Here is a 20,488-nt window from a genome sequence, read left to right as displayed (position 1 = left end):
ACCAAATTGAATTTGTAAATACTAAAGTAAAATACAAATACCTCAACATTGAACTCAAGTAATTCTTAGAACTTAGGTAATACATCATTACACCAACACCAATTACATCAAATGCAAAGAAATAGTAGAATTAGTTGGCTAATCTAAGAAAAACATGGGTAGACACATGTTTTCAAACCAACAAGGAAACAAAGACAGACAAGCGAACAGCAGAGCTTTTCCATAATGAAACATGCTCTCTCTGAAACAGTGGAACTGTTATTAAGTGCTGGTAATAAGCTCATTGTCATGTGAACTGTTAACTTTATAATTATCCGTTTTAGTCCCATAGCCAGTTTTAAATGGACCCTTACAAATACAAATGAGACATTTAATTAACATTTAATGAAAAAGTCCTATGCCAAAATGTATTTTTACACCATTTAAAGTATAATTACTCTCTAGTATCTACAGTAGTCTCTTCTGTGGTTCATTTCAATTCATTTCAATCCCCAGCAAAATAGTTAAACTAATTGCTCTGCTATGCCATCTAGTGTCACTTGACTGTATTGCAGAAGATAAGCTGAAAGGACGGCCTCCTATTTTTAGACACTCCCATCTCCAGAGAGACCGGTGGGTGTCCAGAGGTACCTACAGATACCTGAGGCGACTCAATTTTCTGTGAACCACTGTACAGTCACCATGTCTGAATGAGTTACTGCAGGGGGGAACAATACAGTCACCATGTCTGAATGAGTTACTGCAGGTGGGAACAATACATTCACCATGTCTGAATGAGTTACTGCAGGTGGGAACAATACAGTCACCATGTCTGAATGAGTTACTGCAGGGGGGAACAATACAGTCACCATGTCTGAATGAGTTACTGCAGGTGGGAACAATACAGTCACCATGTCTGAATGAGTTACTGCAGGTGGGAACAATACAGTCACCATGTCTGAATGAGTTACTGCAGGTGGGAACAATACATTCACCATGTCTGAATGAGTTACTGCATGGGGGAACAATACAGTCACCATGTCTGAATGAGTTACTGCAGGGGGGAACAATACAGTCACCATGTCTGAATGAGTTACTGCAGGTGGGAACAATACAGTCACCATGTCTGAATGAGTTACTGCAGGTGGGAACAATACATTCACCATGTCTGAATGAGTTACTGCAGGTGGGAACAATACAGTCACCATGTCTGAATGAGTTACTGCAGGTGGGAACAATACAGTCACCATGTCTGAATGAGTTACTGCAGGTGGGAACAATACAGTCACCATGTCTGAATGAGTTACTGCAGGTGGGAACAATACAGTCACCATGTCTGAATGAGTTACTGCAGGGGGGAACAATACAGTCACCATGTCTGAATGAGTTACTGCATGGGGGAACAATACAGTCACCATGTCTGAATGAGTTACTGCAGGTGGGAACAATACATTCACCATGTCTGAATGAGTTACTGCAGGTGGGAACAATACAGTCACCATGTCTGAATGAGTTACTGCATGGGGGAACAATACAGTCACCATGTCTGAATGAGTTACTGCAGGGGGGAACAATACAGTCACCATGTCTGAATGAGTTACTGCATGGGGGAACAATACAGTCACCATGTCTGAATGAGTTACTGCAGGGGGGAACAATACAGTCACCATGTCTGAATGAGTTACTGCATGGGGGAACAATACAGTCACCATGTCTGAATGAGTTACTGCAGGTGGGAACAATACAGTCACCATGTCTGAATGAGTTACTGCAGGGGGGAACAATACAGTCACCATGTCTGAATGAGTTACTGCAGGGGGGAACAATACAGTCACCATGTCTGAATGAGTTACTGCAGGTGGGAACAATACATTCACCATGTCTGAATGAGTTACTGCAGGTGGGAACAATACAGTCACCATGTCTGAATGAGTTACTGCATGGGGGAACAATACAGTCACCATGTCTGAATGAGTTACTGCAGGTGGGAACAATACAGTCACCATGTCTGAATGAGTTACTGCAGGGGGGAACAATACATTCACCATGTCTGAATGAGTTACTGCAGGTGGGAACAATACAGTCACCATGTCTGAATGAGTTACTGTAGGTGGGAACAATACAGTCACCATGTCTGAATGAGTTACTGCAGGTGGGAACAATACAGTCACCATGTCTGAATGAGTTACTGCATGGGGGAAAAATACAGTCACCATGTCTGAATGAGTTACTGCAGGTGGGAACAATACAGTCACCATGTCTGAATGAGTTACTGCAGGGGGGAACAATACATTCACCATGTCTGAATGAGTTACTGCAGGTGGGAACAATACAGTCACCATGTCTGAATGAGTTACTGCATGGGGGAACAATACAGTCACCATGTCTGAATGAGTTACTGCAGGTGGGAACAATACAGTCACCATGTCTGAATGAGTTACTGCAGGGGGGAACAATACAGTCACCATGTCTGAATGAGTTACTGCAGGTGGGAACAATACATTCACCATGTCTGAATGAGTTACTGCAGGTGGGAACAATACAGTCACCATGTCTGAATGAGTTACTGCAGGTGGGAACAATACAGTCACCATGTCTGAATGAGTTACTGCAGGTGGGAACAATACAGTCACCATGTCTGAATGAGTTACTGCAGGTGGGAACAATACAGTCACCATGTCTGAATGAGTTACTGCAGGTGGGAACAATACAGTCACCATGTCTGAATGAGTTACTGCAGGTGGGAACAATACAGTCACCATGTCTGAATGAGTTACTGCAGGTGGGAACAATACATTCACCATGTCTGAATGAGTTACTGCAGGTGGGAACAATACAGTCACCATGTCTGAATGAGTTACTGCAGGTGGGAACAATACAGTCACCATGTCTGAATGAGTTACTGCAGGTGGGAACAATACAGTCACCATGTCTGAATGAGTTACTGCATGGGGGAACAATACAGTCACCATGTCTGAATGAGTTACTGCAGGGGGGAACAATACAGTCACCATGTCTGAATGAGTTACTGCATGGGGGAACAATACAGTCACCATGTCTGAATGAGTTACTGCAGGTGGGAACAATACAGTCACCATGTCTGAATGAGTTACTGCAGGGGGGAACAATACAGTCACCATGTCTGAATGAGTTACTGCAGGGGGGAACAATACATTCACCATGTCTGAATGAGTTACTGCAGGTGGGAACAATACATTCACCATGTCTGAATGAGTTACTGCAGGGGGGAACAATACATTCACCATGTCTGAATGAGTTACTGCAGGTGGGAACAATACAGTCACCATGTCTGAATGAGTTACTGCAGGGGGGAACAATACAGTCACCATGTCTGAATGAGTTACTGCAGGTGGGAACAATACAGTCACCATGTCTGAATGAGTTACTGCAGGGGGGAACAATACAGTCACCATGTCTGAATGAGTTGCTGCAGGGGGGAACAATACAGTCACCATGTCTGAATGAGTTACTGCAGGGGGGAACAATACAGTCACCATGTCTGAATGAGTTACTGCAGGGGGGAACAATACAGTCACCATGTCTGAATGAGTTACTGCAGGGGGGAACAATACATTCACCATGTCTGAATGAGTTACTGCAGGGGGGAACAATACATTCACCATGTCTGAATGAGTTACTGCAGGTGGGAACAATACATTCACCATGTCTGAATGAGTTACTGCATGGGGGAACAATACAGTCACCATGTCTGAATGAGTTACTGCAGGTGGGAACAATACAGTCACCATGTCTGAATGAGTTACTGCAGGTGGGAACAATACAGTCACCATGTCTGAATGAGTTACTGCAGGTGGGAACAATACAGTCACCATGTCTGAATGAGTTACTGCAGGGGGGAACAATACAGTCACCATGTCTGAATGAGTTACTGCAGGTGGGAACAATACATTCACCATGTCTGAATGAGTTACTGCAGGTGGGAACAATACATTCACCATGTCTGAATGAGTTACTGCAGGGGGGAACAATACATTCACCATGTCTGAATGAGTTACTGCAGGTGGGAACAATACAGTCACCATGTCTGAATGAGTTACTGCAGGTGGGAACAATACATTCACCATGTCTGAATGAGTTACTGCAGGTGGGAACAATACAGTCACCATGTCTGAATGAGTTACTGCAGGTGGGAACAATACAGTCACCATGTCTGAATGAGTTACTGCAGGTGGGAACAATACATTCACCATGTCTGAATGAGTTACTGCAGGTGGGAACAATACAGTCACCATGTCTGAATGAGTTACTGCAGGTGGGAACAATACAGTCACCATGTCTGAATGAGTTACTGCAGGTGGGAACAATACATTCACCATGTCTGAATGAGTTACTGCAGGTGGGAACAATACAGTCACCATGTCTGAATGAGTTACTGCAGGTGGGAACAATACATTCACCATGTCTGAATGAGTTACTGCAGGTGGGAACAATACAGTCACCATGTCTGAATGAGTTACTGCAGGTGGGAACAATACAGTCACCATGTCTGAATGAGTTACTGCAGGTGGGAACAATACATTCACCATGTCTGAATGAGTTACTGCAGGTGGGAACAATACATTCACCATGTCTGAATGAGTTACTGCAGGGGGGAACAATACAGTCACCATGTCTGAATGAGTTACTGCAGGGGGGAACAATACATTCACCATGTCTGAATGAGTTACTGCAGGTGGGAACAATACATTCACCATGTCTGAATGAGTTACTGCAGGTGGGAACAATACATTCACCATGTCTGAATGAGTTACTGCAGGGGGGAACAATACAGTCACCATGTCTGAATGAGTTACTGCAGGTGGGAACAATACAGTCACCATGTCTGAATGAGTTACTGCAGGTGGGAACAATACATTCACCATGTCTGAATGAGTTACTGCAGGTGGGAACAATACAGTCACCATGTCTGAATGAGTTACTGCAGGTGGGAACAATACAGTCACCATGTCTGAATGAGTTACTGCAGGTGGGAACAATACAGTCACCATGTCTGAATGAGTTACTGCAGGTGGGAACAATACATTCACCATGTCTGAATGAGTTACTGCAGGTGGGAACAATACAGTCACCATGTCTGAATGAGTTACTGCAGGTGGGAACAATACAGTCACCATGTCTGAATGAGTTACTGCAGGTGGGAACAATACAGTCACCATGTCTGAATGAGTTACTGCAGGTGGGAACAATACATTCACCATGTCTGAATGAGTTACTGCAGGTGGGAACAATACATTCACCATGTCTGAATGAGTTACTGCAGGTGGGAACAATACATTCACCATGTCTGAATGAGTTACTGCAGGTGGGAACAATACATTCACCATGTCTGAATGAGTTACTGCAGGTGAGAACAATACAGTCACCATGTCTGAATGAGTTACTGCATGTGGGAACAATACAGTCACCATGTCTGAATGAGTTACTGCAGGGGGGAACAATACAGTCACCATGTCTGAATGAGTTACTGCAGGTGGGAACAATACAGTCACCATGTCTGAATGAATTACTGCAGGGGGGAACAATACATTCACCATGTCTGAATGAGTTACTGCAGGTGGGAACAATACATTCACCATGTCTGAATGAGTTACTGCAGGTGGGAACAATACATTCACCATGTCTGAATGAGTTACTGCAGGGGGGAACAATACAGTCACCATGTCTGAATGAGTTACTGCAGGGGGGAACAATACAGTCACCATGTCTGAATGAGTTACTGCAGGTGGGAACAATACAGTCACCATGTCTGAATGAGTTACTGCAGGTGGGAACAATACAGTCACCATGTCTGAATGAGTTACTGCAGGTGGGAACAATACATTCACCATGTCTGAATGAGTTACTGCAGGGGGGAACAATACAGTCACCATGTCTGAATGAGTTACTGCAGGTGGGAACAATACAGTCACCATGTCTGAATGAGTTACTGCAGGTGGGAACAATACAGTCACCATGTCTGAATGAGTTACTGCAGGGGGCAACAATACATTCACCATGTCTGAATGAGTTACTGCAGGTGGGAACAATACAGTCACCATGTCTGAATGAGTTACTGCAGGTGGGAACAATACAGTCACCATGTCTGAATGAGTTACTGCAGGTGGGAACAATACATTCACCATGTCTGAATGAGTTACTGCAGGGGGGAACAATACATTCACCATGTCTGAATGAGTTACTGCAGGGGGGAACAATACAGTCACCATGTCTGAATGAGTTACTGCAGGTGGGAACAATACAGTCACCATGTCTGAATGAGTTACTGCAGGTGGGAACAATACAGTCACCATGTCTGAATGAGTTACTGCAGGTGGGAACAATACATTCACCATGTCTGAATGAGTTACTGCAGGTGGGAACAATACAGTCACCATGTCTGAATGAGTTACTGCAGGTGGGAACAATACAGTCACCATTTGTTGAAGCTTGTGTTGCTCTACCAGAGCTTGGACGTCTCTGTATCAGTCCAGAGAACAGAGGTGAGACGTGATTGTGTAGACATTTAAAAACCAGTTTGGTTGTACAAAAACTCACAAAGTTTTCAAACGTAAAAGGGTTGTGTCTTCTTATAATGCCACAGTGGTGATATCTCATTGGTTTCTGATCCATGATTTTTATGGGGCTGTTAAGTATGACATCATTTTGTAGGCAGAGGAGAATTTCTGCCCCCAGTTTCCATGAATCTTTTTACTATTTTTACTATTTACACATTTTTCTTCTCTTTGTTGTTGAAAGGAAAGTGTTAGAATTATACTTTAGTCTTTATTTTTGTCTCGGATCTGTTGAAATAGTGAGGGACAGAAAATGCTCTGGGGGCAGAGTTCTCCTCTGCCTACAAAATCATGTCACGGCTTAAAAGCCCCATAGCTTGTTTGTATATTGATGTTAATTTCAATGTTTTATGAGATACATAAAGTGGTTCCTGTGTAAATAAGACGAAAAAGCCTCTCCTTTTAGTTGACCTTGTACCAGTGATTTGAACCGTCATGAAACTGCACTTCTTCTGGCCTAGCGGTCGAGATGCAGAGGCTCTGATGTCTGACAGCGTGTCGCATGTGTGTAGGGATGGGTATCGTTCACCTTTGAATCGATACGATACCTTTTTTCGATACCTGGGAATCGATACGATAGCCTTTTCGATACAATGTTCGATACTTTTTATGTATGCGATAAGGTCTTGCTGCGCGGTCATTATGGCTTACCCTAGGGCTCCACCAAAATGACGGCGTCGTGCCGGCGTTGGACGGCGTCAAAAAATGAACCGGGGCGAATTTGAGCGTCCGACGGGACGTTACCGTCGGCAGTGGAGCACCCTTCATTGATTAAAACGGGAGCGTTCCCAGCGCTGATGTTGACACAATGCTCGACGCGCCCGGTGGAGCCGGGGGGTTATATGGACACGACGGGGTGATAATTCCCCGAGGCGGAGCCGAGGGGAATTATCAGCCTGAAGTGTCCATATAAGCCATAATGACCAAGCAGCAAGACCTTATAGCACTTATTACCCGGCTAATAAATACAATTAATAATTTGACTCAAAACTAAAATCAAAACAAAGTATTTCCTTGTTTACAGATGGCTGAAAGTGCGCCCCCCCGAGCGCAACACGGTCGCCTTGGAAAACAAGGAAGTGCTGATCAAATAGAATCCATTTCTGTTACTGCGTCGTCTATTTCTCGCCTCAAAAAAAAAAAATTACCACCAAGCTTATCAATAAAGTCAACCAACGAATTCGCTTCTTGCAAAGGGTTGCCCCGCTGATCAATACTAAATCCCGAAAGACACTAGGAGGAGCTCTTATTGGGCCCCTCATTGATTACGGAGTCCTTGTCTGGTATCGCGACGCCCCAGCCGCCTTAAAGTTAAAGCTTCAAACAGCCCAAAACAAACTAATTAGGGCCCGAGCACACACAGTGTGTGAGGACCCTATTGTATTTGCAAAGATTATTATTCTTCCGCCGAATGAATCGTGTTTTTGAGCCGCAAAACGTACTCCAAAAGTTGCGCAACTTTGCACACACATCACAAGTGGCGAAAAATTTCGTATTTTAAAAAAATCAAAAGGGGGCGTGGCCTAATGGCTCAATAGCGCCCCCTACAAAACTTCGTGCCTCAAGCCCCACTATACGGTTTCACCTACACGTACGAAAATCGGTACACACCTGTATCATGTCCGGACTCACAAAAAAGTCTCTTGGCGCCACTTCCGAAACCAAACAGGAAGTCAGCCATTTTGACTAATTAGTGGCGTTTTGGCGCATTTTTGGCCGTTTTCACGGGTCGCACTTTAACGAACTCCTCCTAGGGGGTTAATCGGATCAACTTTAAGTTCGCTCGGCATACTCAAGACACCTTAACGATAAAAAGTTATCAAAATCGTGAGTTTTCGTAAAACGGCGTGCCCGTGGCGAAGCATCAAACTTCCTTCACCAAACAGGAAGTGCCCCCTCTTCTGATTGGTCCATACTTGATTTTTCCTTTTTTTGGCTGTTACTCATCAACCGTTTATCGTACAGAGTTGTGGCTGGTATCATATGACTTGACTAAGTGTCCTTAACCTTAATTGACGCTTCCTTCGCCAAACAGAAAGTGCCCTTCACCAAACAGGAAGTGCCTCTATAACTCATGAACCGTTTGTCGTACAGACTCGCGGCTGGTGTCATAATTTTTTTTTTCTCAAAAAAAATTTTTTTCTCAAAAATTTTTTTTTCTCAAAATTTTTTTTTTCTCAAATTTTTTTTTTTCACAATTTTTTTTTCTCAAAAATTTTTTTTCCTCAATTTTTTTTTCTCAACATTTTTTTTTTCTCAAAAAATTTTTTTCCTCAAATTTTTTTTCTCAAATTTTTTTTTTCTCAAAAATTTTTTTTTCTCAAATTTTTTTTTTCTCAAAATTTTTTTCTCAATTTTTTTTTTTCTCAAAACGCCACTAATTAGTCGAAATGGCTGACTTCCTGTTTGGTTTCTGATTGGCTGCTGGCCTTGCGACGTGGGAAGAGCTCCGAGGGCCCGGTCATTGCTGCTTGCAGCTTTAATTAGGGTTGTGCTTGGTCTCCCTCCTCTGACCCACCTTACCGATCATCACCACGAAAGCGTGGGATGGCTCAAAGTAGCTGACAGAGTACAGCATCTTGCAATGGGCCTGGTGTACAAGATACACTACACCTCCAAGATACCCATGTACCTGACAAACTACTTCTTAAAGGTCAAGGATGTTCACGACCACAACACCAGAGGCAGCTCCACTAATCATCATCAACGTAGATTTAACACTAAACAAGGCTCTAACTCGTTCTCCTGCTACACCATCAACATGTGGAACGCCCTTCCTCAAGCCCTAAAGGAGAGCAAATCCCTAGCCTCCTTCAAAATTGGTATGAAAAGTCACCTTCAGACAGCTGCTACCCGTGACTTGTAAATAGACTAAGCCTTTGTATTTGATGTTATGCTGATATTATCCTAGATAAAGTACTATGTTCTATCCGTCTGTCTTTCAATGTTATATGAGATACTTAAAGTGTGGTTCCTGTGGAAATAAGCCTCGGCTTTCTAGGATCTCCTTTTAGTTGACCTTGTACCAGTGATTTGTACTGTCATGAAACTGTACTTTTTTCTATTGCAAACTTCTAATAAATTCTTCAATCAATCAATCAAAATGTTTTTAAAGACATTCTTCAGAGCAACGTTTGGTTGTAAATGTCGCTGTGTGTTTGTTTACATGGTAGACATGTTGGATACGGCACTAAATCCACGCAGTGCAGCCTGAATACAGCAGCTGCTCTGAGCCTTTGATTAGGCAGCGGTGAATTATAGAGCGGAGCGGTCATTATACGCTCATAATTCACCGCTGATTTCAGCGCTCGACCAATCAGAATCAAGCATTCAACCAAGCCGGGTAATAATTAAGTTTAACTGATGATGATGATCACACAGTGTGGCGGAGCAGAGAGTATAGACGTTGGATAATCATCATAATAATAAACATTATAAGCTATTGTCGGCTATTTTCCACAGTAACGAGTGTAGCCTACTAAAGCAGTCATTAAACTCTCAGTAGCCCAAATGTTACAGATGCGACCGGCCAGGGGTGCGTTCCAGAGTATCGAAACGAGGTATCGTTTGTGTTGTGCATGTGTGCGCATGCGTGTGTGTGTAGGTGTGCGGGAGGCGGAGTCTGTTCCCCCAGACGTGGTCCAGAGAAGCCACGCCCCCATGTTCCCTGACATCACCAACTTCCTGTCGGTGGAGAGCAGAGCTCGCTGCAGCTCGCACCACGAAGGGTCACGATACAGTGATAACTACAGGTAACTAGAAGGGTCACGATACAGTGATAACTACAGGTAACTAGAAGGGTCTAGATACAGTGATAACTACAGGTAACTAGAAGGGTCTAGATACAGTGATAACTACAGGTAACTAGAAGGGTCCCGATACAGTGATAACTACAGGTAACTAGAAGGGTCACGATACAGTGATAACTACAGGTAACTAGAAGGGTCACGATACAGTGATAACTACAGGTAACTAGAAGGGTCTAGATACAGTGATAACTACAGGTAACTAGAAGGGTCTAGATACAGTGATAACTACAGGTAACTAGAAGGGTCTAGATACAGTGATAACTACAGGTAACTAGAAGGGTCCCGATACAGTGATAACTACAGGTAACTAGAAGGGTCTAGATACAGTGATAACTACAGGTAACTAGAAGGGTCCCGATACAGTGATAACTACAGGTAACTAGAAGGGTCTAGATACAGTGATAACTACAGGTAACTGGGGTGTGTGTGTGTGTGTGTGTGTGTGTGTGTGTGTGTGTGTGTGTGTGTGTGTGTGTGTGTGTGTGTGTGTGTGTGTGTGTGTGTGTGTGTGTGTGTTAGGGCATTTAGGAAAAATTGGCAGGTATGAATGAATGAATATTTTATTTTCGTGTCTGGACAATATTTGACCCATCCCACATGGGATTATCAGACACATCAAATACATACTGTACGTATAACCAACAAAACAACATTCCAGTGTGCATTCCACCAACAGCTTAATACAAATACAGTATCTCACAGAAGTGAGTACCTTACTGAAGTGCCTTACATGAGTGAGTACACCCCTCCCATCCCTGCAAACACTCAAACGCCTGCAGAGATGAGAGGGGTGCACCCACCCCTGCGATACACTACATCTCCATATGGCCTGCACATAACACAAAAGTCAACATTTAACTTCAACTATAAGTCACCCTTCTCCTCCTACCCCACGCTTTAAATAGAAATTCTGCAAAAGCAAATACATGATCAAAAATAAATGTAATTAAGGAACCATTCTCGTACTCTATTAGGTATGATATCAAACCGGCCAAATCGGTGACAGGCAGGTCACTGACATAAATACCGGTTTTATGCCAATTGTGTCCATGGCACTGCACAGCATGATGCTCTGGTCCTGTGACTAAAGTAAACATTAGCAAGTAGCAGCCAGTCTACTTAGTGGCAGCCTACAGAATACAGATGGTGCTGATTACCTTTGCAATGTAAGGATATATTCCATAATCCTGTGTCAATGTTGTCTCCAAAAAGAAGGGGGGAAAAAAAAGCATGCGTCACCTGCTTTCCTCCTGCCTAGTCCAGACGGTCATATTAGACTGGATATTGTCTGTGATTTTGGATATTGTACTATTGTGATTGATTTGGCATTAGTGTTCTTCTAGCTTATTGGTACTCAAATTGAAGTATGTCTTTTTTCAGGCCTACTTGGCCTGAAAAAAGGGTATTGGAGCAACCCTATTTTCTAGTTCTTCGCTAAAGAAATCGGTATCGGAAAAATGGGTTTTGGCAGGTCTGACCTTCATAAAACCAATAGATCGGTATCGGCCAAGACTTTTGCAATCGGTCCATCTCTAGGGCATTCACCAAATATTAGAATATTCGAATTTTCTTTCTGTCAGGACCGCTTTTTACCAAACCTGGGCCACAGCGTTTGTGTCACGGGAGGTAGAAAAGACAGCGTTTTGAACATGGAGGTGTTGAAAAAGCAAGATCAGGATAAAAATGCACCAGCGTAAAACTGCTCTGTGTGAGGGGGTCGGTGTATCAAAAAGTGTATCAAAACCGCAACTGGGTTAAGGCAGTGGAAGCTTGTGATTGGCTGCAGGGAGACTGCACTTCCTGGTCACGTGATACCACGCTGCATTTTGGGAAATGTAGTGTTTTTCCCATATTGTTGGTTTTTGATCACCGCGGTAGATCCTTCACTGCGGTAGCAAAGTACAGTAACTACAGTACAGTATAGATACTGTACGGGGACTGCCCATAAGTCCGAAGGTTCATTAGTCTGAATTTAGTTAGGGTTACTGAGGTTAAGGTTAAGGTTAGGGTTAGAGTTAGGCGTAGTATTCTTAAAGGGATCCCTGGCTAATATGACAAATATGCCTTAATACATTATAATTGTCCTCTATAACTACAATGTAAAATTAAAAACACCTTAAATATTTAATTTCTTCTAGAAATAGCTAATCTTTCACTCTCACTCAATAGGGGAAATGCCTGTCGCAAGTTGATGATGTCATAAATGTCATGTGTTATCTATCCCAATGGAATTTATGGCATGCATGTGCAAATAAAAACAAACGTAATACTTCCTATGGTTAATATGAGCATCAAATCAATATTTCAAATGTTTTTTGCACATGCATGCCATAAATTCCATAGGGATAGATCACACATGACATTTATGACATCATCAAGTTGCGACAGGCATTTCCCCTATTGAGTGAAAGATTAGCTATTTCTAGAAGAAATCAAATATTTAAGGTGTTTTTAATTTTACATTGTAGTTATAGAGGACAATTATAATGTATTAAGGCATATTTGTCATATTAGCCAGGGATCCTTTTAACAAATTCGGACTAATGAACCTTCGGACCAATGCCATGGCACCTACTGTACAACGCGTCAAACGCGTCGTGGGCCTCCAGAGACATCAAAGAGATTGACGCGTTTACACCTCGTGGGCGCTTAATGTGTTAAGTAATCGATCTTCAAGTTCACAACGCGCTAGATCGCAATGCATTGTGAGCTTCAGTGAGCTTGTAGATCACATGACTCCCCCCCCCCCACAGCATGGAGGAACAGGACCTGTCCCGCACGGAGTTGGACTCGTGCGACCAGTCATGTGACCAGTCATGTGACCAGTCATGTGACCAGTACTCCATGGCGGCGGAGAAGGACTCGGGTCGCTCCGACGTGTCGGACATGGGCTCCGACGGAGACGGAGGGTCGCTGGCCGACCCGGAGGAAGACGAGGAGGAGGATGAGGAGGACGGTGATGAAGATGAAGAGGAGCGAGGGGGAGGGGGGGAGAGGAGGAGGAGGAGGGAAGGGCGGGGGGGCCTGATGAGGGAGAAGATGACGTCTCGACGCAACTGTCCAGGTCAGTGGTTCTCAACCTGCGGGTCGGGGACCCCCAGGGGGTCCCCAGATTGTTGTTAACTTAACATTGTTTTCTCACTCAACGGTAAACATTTAATTTAATTGCTCCCTTTGAACTTCAGAGGGGTTGTGCACTGAGGTAATTGATTGGGCCATAAAAGTTTCAAGGGATCGTTAGTGATCCCTCTTATCAATGAAAGACACCGACCTGTTTGATGCCTGTCATAGAGGGGAGGGGGGGGGAGGGGGATGTGTTTGTATACACACAGACTTGATATTTCACGAATAGTGATTTTTTTGTATTCGAATTATTCGACCTCAAAGTATTCGAATAGTGGAATATTCGACAGGACTGGCCAAACTGGCAAATATTAAGTAAGCAAGAGGCCAACATTGTGAAAATAGCAGATCTACTGTAGATCTGCTATTTTCACAATATTTATCTGTGGAACCGAGTCACATTAAATGTAATACCTACAATTCCAAGTGCTTGTCAGGGTGGGGTTCCCCAGTTCAAATATGTTTATTTTGGGGGTCACGGCCTAAAAAGGTTTGAGAACCCCTGATCTATTGTGATAATCGTTAAAAAAAAAGTGATTATTTATTTCTCTGTCAAGGATGGTATGATTAAAACATCCCCCCCCCCTCCAGGTCAGAGGTCACTGCGGGCGGCGGCCCTGTCTCTCAAACTGCTGCGTCACCAGGAGGCGGACCAACAGAGCGCCAGGCTCTTCGTCCAATCACTGGCCGCGCTGCTGCCTCGGCTGCTGGGATTGGCCAAGGCCGACGGCACCGAGGTGGACCAATCACTGCAGAGCTTCTGCTCCGCCTTCTGCTCAGGACTGCAGGCTGGTAAGTCCTCGGCAACCAATCAGAGGGAGCCTACTCCAACTGAACCACCAATCAAATGAAGCCAACTCCAACGACATAAAAGCACCAAACTTTTTTTTTTTTTAGGCTTCTTTAGGACCTAACGATGGATTTTATTCTTGGGTACCAAACTTTATTTTGATGTTTACCCATAGAATTATCCATATCAAGTTGGGCTCCCATCGACTTTACAGGAGGAAAATAACCAGAAAAAAATCTGCTTTCAGTAGGATGTGAGGGGTCAAACTAGGGGTTTGTCATGATGCTGAATCCATTGCACGCATTTGTTTTGCACAAAAAACTTTCCTTGGGCTACAAATGGCCCCCAAAAACACCCAAAAAACTGTGAAAAGTGATGACTCATCAGTCATCACTAAACCATCGTTTTGTGGGGCCATTTTTATCCCAAGGAAAGTTCTTTTGTGCAAAACAAATGCTTGCAATGGATTCAGCATCATGACAAACCCCTAGTTAGACCCCTCACATCCTACTTAAATACCCAGAAAAGAAAAAAAAATCTGTGTATTTTCCTCCTGTATAGAAAGTCGATGGGAGCCCAACTTGATTTGGCCGCTGTGGCGACCACGAAGGTCACCGACTCGGGCGCCCTAGCTACATCATTAGAGCAAGCCCTGGGCTACATCTGTGCAAAATTTGGTGCTTTTAGACTAATATAGCGCGAAATGTCCCTAACGCCCCCGAGCGGGGGCACTCTGCGGCGGCGGCACTCTGCGGCGGCGGCACTCGGCGGCGGCGGCACTCGGTGCCGCGCTGTGAGCTTGTATTTCTGCTATTTTTCACTGGTTAACTTCTTCAGTGCCATATTTAAAGTGGGACCTCTTATATTGCCGGTTCGCCAACAAAGGGTTAAAAAAATAGTGTGCACGCTGGTGCACACATTCGTGCACAGATCATGCACTATGTATGTGCATGCTTTTCACAGCTTTCAAACAAAAAAATCCACTTGGAAATCCGTTCAGGCATTCAGGAGAAGGCAGCCCTTATGTTTTCTTCAAATGTAAACAAACATGGCTGCCATGTTTGAAAGATGGGGTTGGTATGGGGGTTAAACATGCAATTTCGCGATCGCGATCATGGCTAGTACACTGTTGGAGGTCCATTTTTTTTTTCTTTCAAAAAAATGTTTTTTTTTTTTTTTAAAGGGAGGTCCATAGTTAAAAAGAAGTTTTTATTATAGAAAACGTCTTTTTTTGGCAGGGTATGAGTTAAAGCATTCAATAATTCAAGGCCTAAAATGGGTTAATATGTTTTTTATTGCATTCCATGTTTCTCTAGGAGGGGTGCTGTCTTCGGGGTCAGAGGTCACATTAATGAACGCAGATGGTTTGTACCTGGCAGCTCATCAAGCTCTGCTCCTCAACCTCAAACTGAGCTGCACAGACTTCTACCGCCGCAGAACACTGCCCCCTGGTGGAGGCCTGGTAAATGACATGCTGCACTAGAACATAGTAGTCTCTCAAGAACAGACCAGGGGCATAGTTCTGCCGATTTAAAATGACTCCAATACGGAAGTAAAACTTCCTATGATTGGCCGCTAGTTGCGCTGTTTTCCCCCCCGGCCGATCGCAAAACGAATTGTTCTCCATTGGACCCCATTCATTTTCCCCTTTCGTTTTTCTAACCTTAATTAACATTTTCATGAATACTGTATGGTTCCTATCGCTAGTTAAACATTGTCTTTCAATCACCATCATATTCGTTTTGCTGAAATGTGGTCCAATTTATTTTAAAATAAATGATAAAGTTGCGGGGGGGGGGGGGGGGGGGGGGGGCGTGGCCAACTAAACTAATACCAGCCGGCTGTGTTCTTCTTCGTGTGCTTTATTTCGGGAGGCTCCGACCACATTCTCCCATGTATCCCTGCGGTTGCACGTGACCGTTGGCAGCCAATAGCATCTCTGATGCCTTTACAATTCTATGATGGCGACACCCATTCCAAGGGGGTAGAAAAGGGCCATTTGAGCTGCATAGAAACCAATGGCTTCGCATCGTCCATATTTTTCTACAGTCTATGGAACAGACTAACTGAGCTCCACTTTAGTGAAAAGGACCTTTTCTTTGACGATGGCTGGCCAGATTGCTGACATAGAAACATAGGGTTTTTCAAAAAATCTTAGAAGGATTCAAAAGACACTTAGAATCGGGTCAAAATTTTAATTTTCAAGATTTTTCAAAAATAGCAGATCTACAAGCTCACAGCGCGGCACTCGGTGCCGCGCTGTGAGCTTGTAGATCTGTTAAAACAGGAGGCCTGGTAAATGACACACTGCACTAGAAATACTGTTCCAACCGAAACAGTGTGGGCTCGCACATGGAACACCATGTACGGGCATAAAGATCTACCCAAAAGGCACACTCCAACATGGAACACCATATATGGGCATTTGTTTTGTTTTTAAAAACATTCCTTGGGCTAAAATTGGACCCCCCAAAACTGTGAAAAGTGATGACTCATCACTTTTCATCACAAAACCATAGTTTTGTGGGGCTGTTTTTAGCCCAAGGAATGTTTTTCATGCTACACAAATGCTTGTAATGGATTCAGAATAATGAAGAAAAAAAAACCCTAGTTAGACCCCTCACATGCTACTTAAAGAAGATTTTTTGGGTCTTTTTTTTCTGTATAGTGAATGCGTAGATGCAAGAAATCATTAAACATGAACCCCATGAGAACATATTTCAGCTTGGTACCTGGCAGAATCTTAAAATATACCCTTCAAGGATTAAGAAAAAACAGGTGGCGAAAAATAAATCCACCCTATGCGCGTGGACCCCCCTGTCCATCTAGACTACAACCGAAGATCTACAAGCCCAGTGACCCATATATGGAGACCCCTGGTACCCATACATGGAGATCCATGTACTGTATATGGAGATATGCTGTGAGAGCCCAAACATGCTTACTCAGTTATTCTTTATGTGAAAGTCCTATGACGTCTATGACATCTGACTTCATACCCTTTTATGCCCATACATGGAGATCCCTGTCTGTAGAACCAGCCGTTAGTGTGGTATGTGGTCGATGTGGCCTCCATATATGGGCATTCCCATATAAAGTCCTGGGCTTAATATTGATGACATCAGGGAACTCCATATGTGGGCATAAAAGGGATTCTGTTAGTGTGACATCACAGTGAAGCCAGAGCGTGATGTCAGAGTGGCAGACACATTCTGTTAAGAGTGGTTCCCCTGACATCACAGTGATGTCAGAGCATGATGTCAGAGCGTCAAACCCATGGAACCACAGTGTCAGGCGTTAAAGACCAGTGGTTCTCAACCTGTGGGTCGGGACCCCCCAGGGGGGTCCCCAAATTGTTTGGGGGGTCCCCAGATGATTAACTTAAAGTGCAACGTTGTTCTCTCACAAGTTTAAGTGTATAGAGGGTATCTGCACATTTCTAAAGTGACAATTTAAGGACTTTTTTAAAAATGTAGGGGCAGAAATTGTGAAAATAGCAGATCTACATGCTCACAACGCCTCGCAACGCAAGGCGTTGTGTGCATGTAGATCTGCTATTTTCATAATAGAAAGGTTTTTCTTACAACATCAACTTTCTCTGGTGGGAGTCAGCTTTGTGTAATGAAGTCGACTTTTTCGTTAATGCCCTAGTGTGTGTGTGTGTGTGTGTGTGTGTGTGTGTGTGTGTGTGTGCGCGTGCGTGCACGTGCGTGCGTGCGTGCGTGTTATTGTCTCTCTCCAGAAGGACTTCATGGCAGCGTTCCAGAGCAGTGGTCTCCTGGTGCTGCTCTCTCAGACGTGGATAGAAGAGCTGCACCAACAGGTTCTGGAACGCAACCTGCTGGGGGAGGCAGGGTACTGGAACTGTCCTGAACAACACTGTTTACCTCTGATCACCATGCTGACAGGTACACACACACACATTTTAACCATTTATTTATGTCCACACAAAGGAAATGCATACAAGGACACAAATAGTACAGGTGCAGTAAAGTTACATTTACTAAATCATGTCATATGTCTTCATGATACAACAGCAAGTCACTTGGTACTCTACGGGTACAAGTAACAGCGTCTCCACCATATGTGGAGGCTGCCGATTATAGCTGAGACAGAACAATACTTTGCCAGCCTTTTTGCCTCTTTTTTTGGACACCCCAAGTTGTTGTAACCCTCTAACCAGCCTGTGGGTATAATGTCCTTATGAAAGCAGATAGTCTGCACCTGTACTACAGCTCTGAGATGGTACTGTATGTAGGAGTGGTTGGTATTTAATGACCTTGGTCATGAAACCTTCCTCTAGGCTAGGGTCAAAGGTGCTGCCATCTCTAATACAGACACTTCCCTGGACTCTTCATCAACCACAACAACATCTGATGTATTAGCTGTCAAAGATGCAAACATGTCCAAGTTATCACAGAGATGAAACATGAATGGAATGACACGGGAATGTTTGTACATTCTCACTGAGGGTGCCTGATATTTTGATACTCCTCCTCTCCTCTGTGCGTCTCTCCAGACATGGACGGCCTGGGGAGCTCTGCTATTGGTGGACAGCTGGTGAGGAAGGCCTCCAGCCAATCACCTTTCAGCTCTGACAAGACTGGCAGTGACATCACCATGGCAGGTCAGATGAAGCGTCTGATTGGTTGATTAGTTTGTGATGCTTTGTGCATGTGTTACACCGTATCTCTCTGTTTGGTTTTATTTGAATACAATTCCATTTAGTTTAAGTCATATTTCACTCATCTGATGTGTTTAATGCAGTGGTTCTCAACCTGTGGGTCGGGACCCCCAGGGGGTCTCCAAATTATTTTGGGGTGTCCCCAGATGATTAACTTAATGTGCAACATTGTTCTCTCACTCAACAGTAAACAAACCTAAATAAAGTTTAAGTGTATAGAGGGTATCTGCACATTTATAAAGTGACAATTTAAGGACTTTTTAATACCTCTAAAATGACACATTAAACATTGGCCAAATTGTCAAACATATTGAGGCAGAAATTGTGAAAATAGCAGATCCGTTGTGAGCATGTAGATCTGCTATTTCCACAATAGAACCGTGTTATACAAAATGTAATGCCTCAACACTTAGTGCTTGTCAGGGTGGGGGGTCTCCAGTTAAAATATGATTATTTTGGGGGTCACGGCCTGAAAAGGTTGAGAACCACTGGTTTAACTGACTAAATATCATTAAGATTTTAGCCGACTAAATCTACAGTAGTCAACACCGTTGAACCAATCGTATCATTAAAATGTATCGTTACACCCCAAATGCATAGACATTTGGGGACCCCCACAACCTGTTCATAGATTCCATATAGTTTCATTGTTTGACAGCACAATCATCAGTGTATTTTGGATTCATGTGAATTTGTATTTTTCAGATATTGAAGCACTTGAACTGTCCATATTCTGTACTTAGTCTGCTCCTTTTCACCTCTACACCAAAGCCCTTTGCCGAAAATAGCCTCAGAAATAGCACACATATCTGCTGTAGATATGTAGATCTGCTATTTTTGGCTTAAGTTCTCAGAATATGGACGCTAGGATTCCAGTGGTTAAAATAAAGCTAGAATTCAAATATTTCAATATTAAGTTTTGTTGCTTGTCGTTTTCTTTAGCATAACACATAATATTAAATTCGGCTACACTAATGTAGGGGAGAGCCGCCTCATTTGTAACGCTTCATAATTCACTCTTTGTCAAGTCCCACCCCATGTCGCTCCGTTACTAGGTGGGACAGTAAAGCCAGGGCAGATTGTTTTTATAATGGAAGTGAATGGGGGGAAAACATATTTTTCATAGCCTCATTATTGCTATTTAAAGTTGTACTATGTAACTTTTTTTATAAAACAAATCTTAAAATTCTCCTAACTATTAAATCACAAAAGTTTTAGAAGATCCGCGCCGTGAATTTCAGCCTGTAAAGCCTTCTCTATATGTAAACTGAGATCCTTGCCGTGGACCGGATCTCGCGCCAAAATTGCGTCATCACACTACCGGCCAATCACAGCGAGGGTTATACAACTGCCGGCCAATCACAGCGCATCTTGAAGTGGGGTCGCTATGGCAGCCATATTTGTTGTCGCCCGTTTGTACCATCCCTTCTCTAGGTAATTTCGCCTACCAGGCAGGGTGAAGGAGTCCGTATCTCTGGAATTACTGAACGCACAGGAACAAGGGACCCCT

General features: G+C 43.5%; 1 protein-coding gene across 1 annotated transcript in view; it reads left to right on the top strand.

The window, feature by feature from the left end:
* LOC308296733 (brefeldin A-inhibited guanine nucleotide-exchange protein 3-like) overlaps positions 1–20,488 on the top strand; it is a gene marked incomplete at both ends in the record, with an annotated part of 135,687 nt that overhangs the window by 36,400 nt on the left and 78,799 nt on the right. The window contains 7 exon segments of the mRNA XM_080740060.1: positions 10,177–10,195; positions 10,197–10,324; positions 13,135–13,337; positions 14,096–14,296; positions 15,611–15,756; positions 18,037–18,202; positions 18,814–18,921. Of these exon segments, the coding sequence (XP_080596186.1) occupies positions 10,177–10,195; positions 10,197–10,324; positions 13,135–13,337; positions 14,096–14,296; positions 15,611–15,756; positions 18,037–18,202; positions 18,814–18,921 (971 nt within the window).

This window comes from Nannobrachium achirus, assembly GCF_963921795.1.
Source record: "Nannobrachium achirus genome assembly, chromosome: 13".
Classification (NCBI taxonomy): Eukaryota; Metazoa; Chordata; class Actinopteri; order Myctophiformes; family Myctophidae; genus Nannobrachium; species Nannobrachium achirus.
The sequence above is the reverse complement of the archived record's forward strand: the minus strand, read 5'-3'. Positions and strand labels throughout refer to the sequence as shown.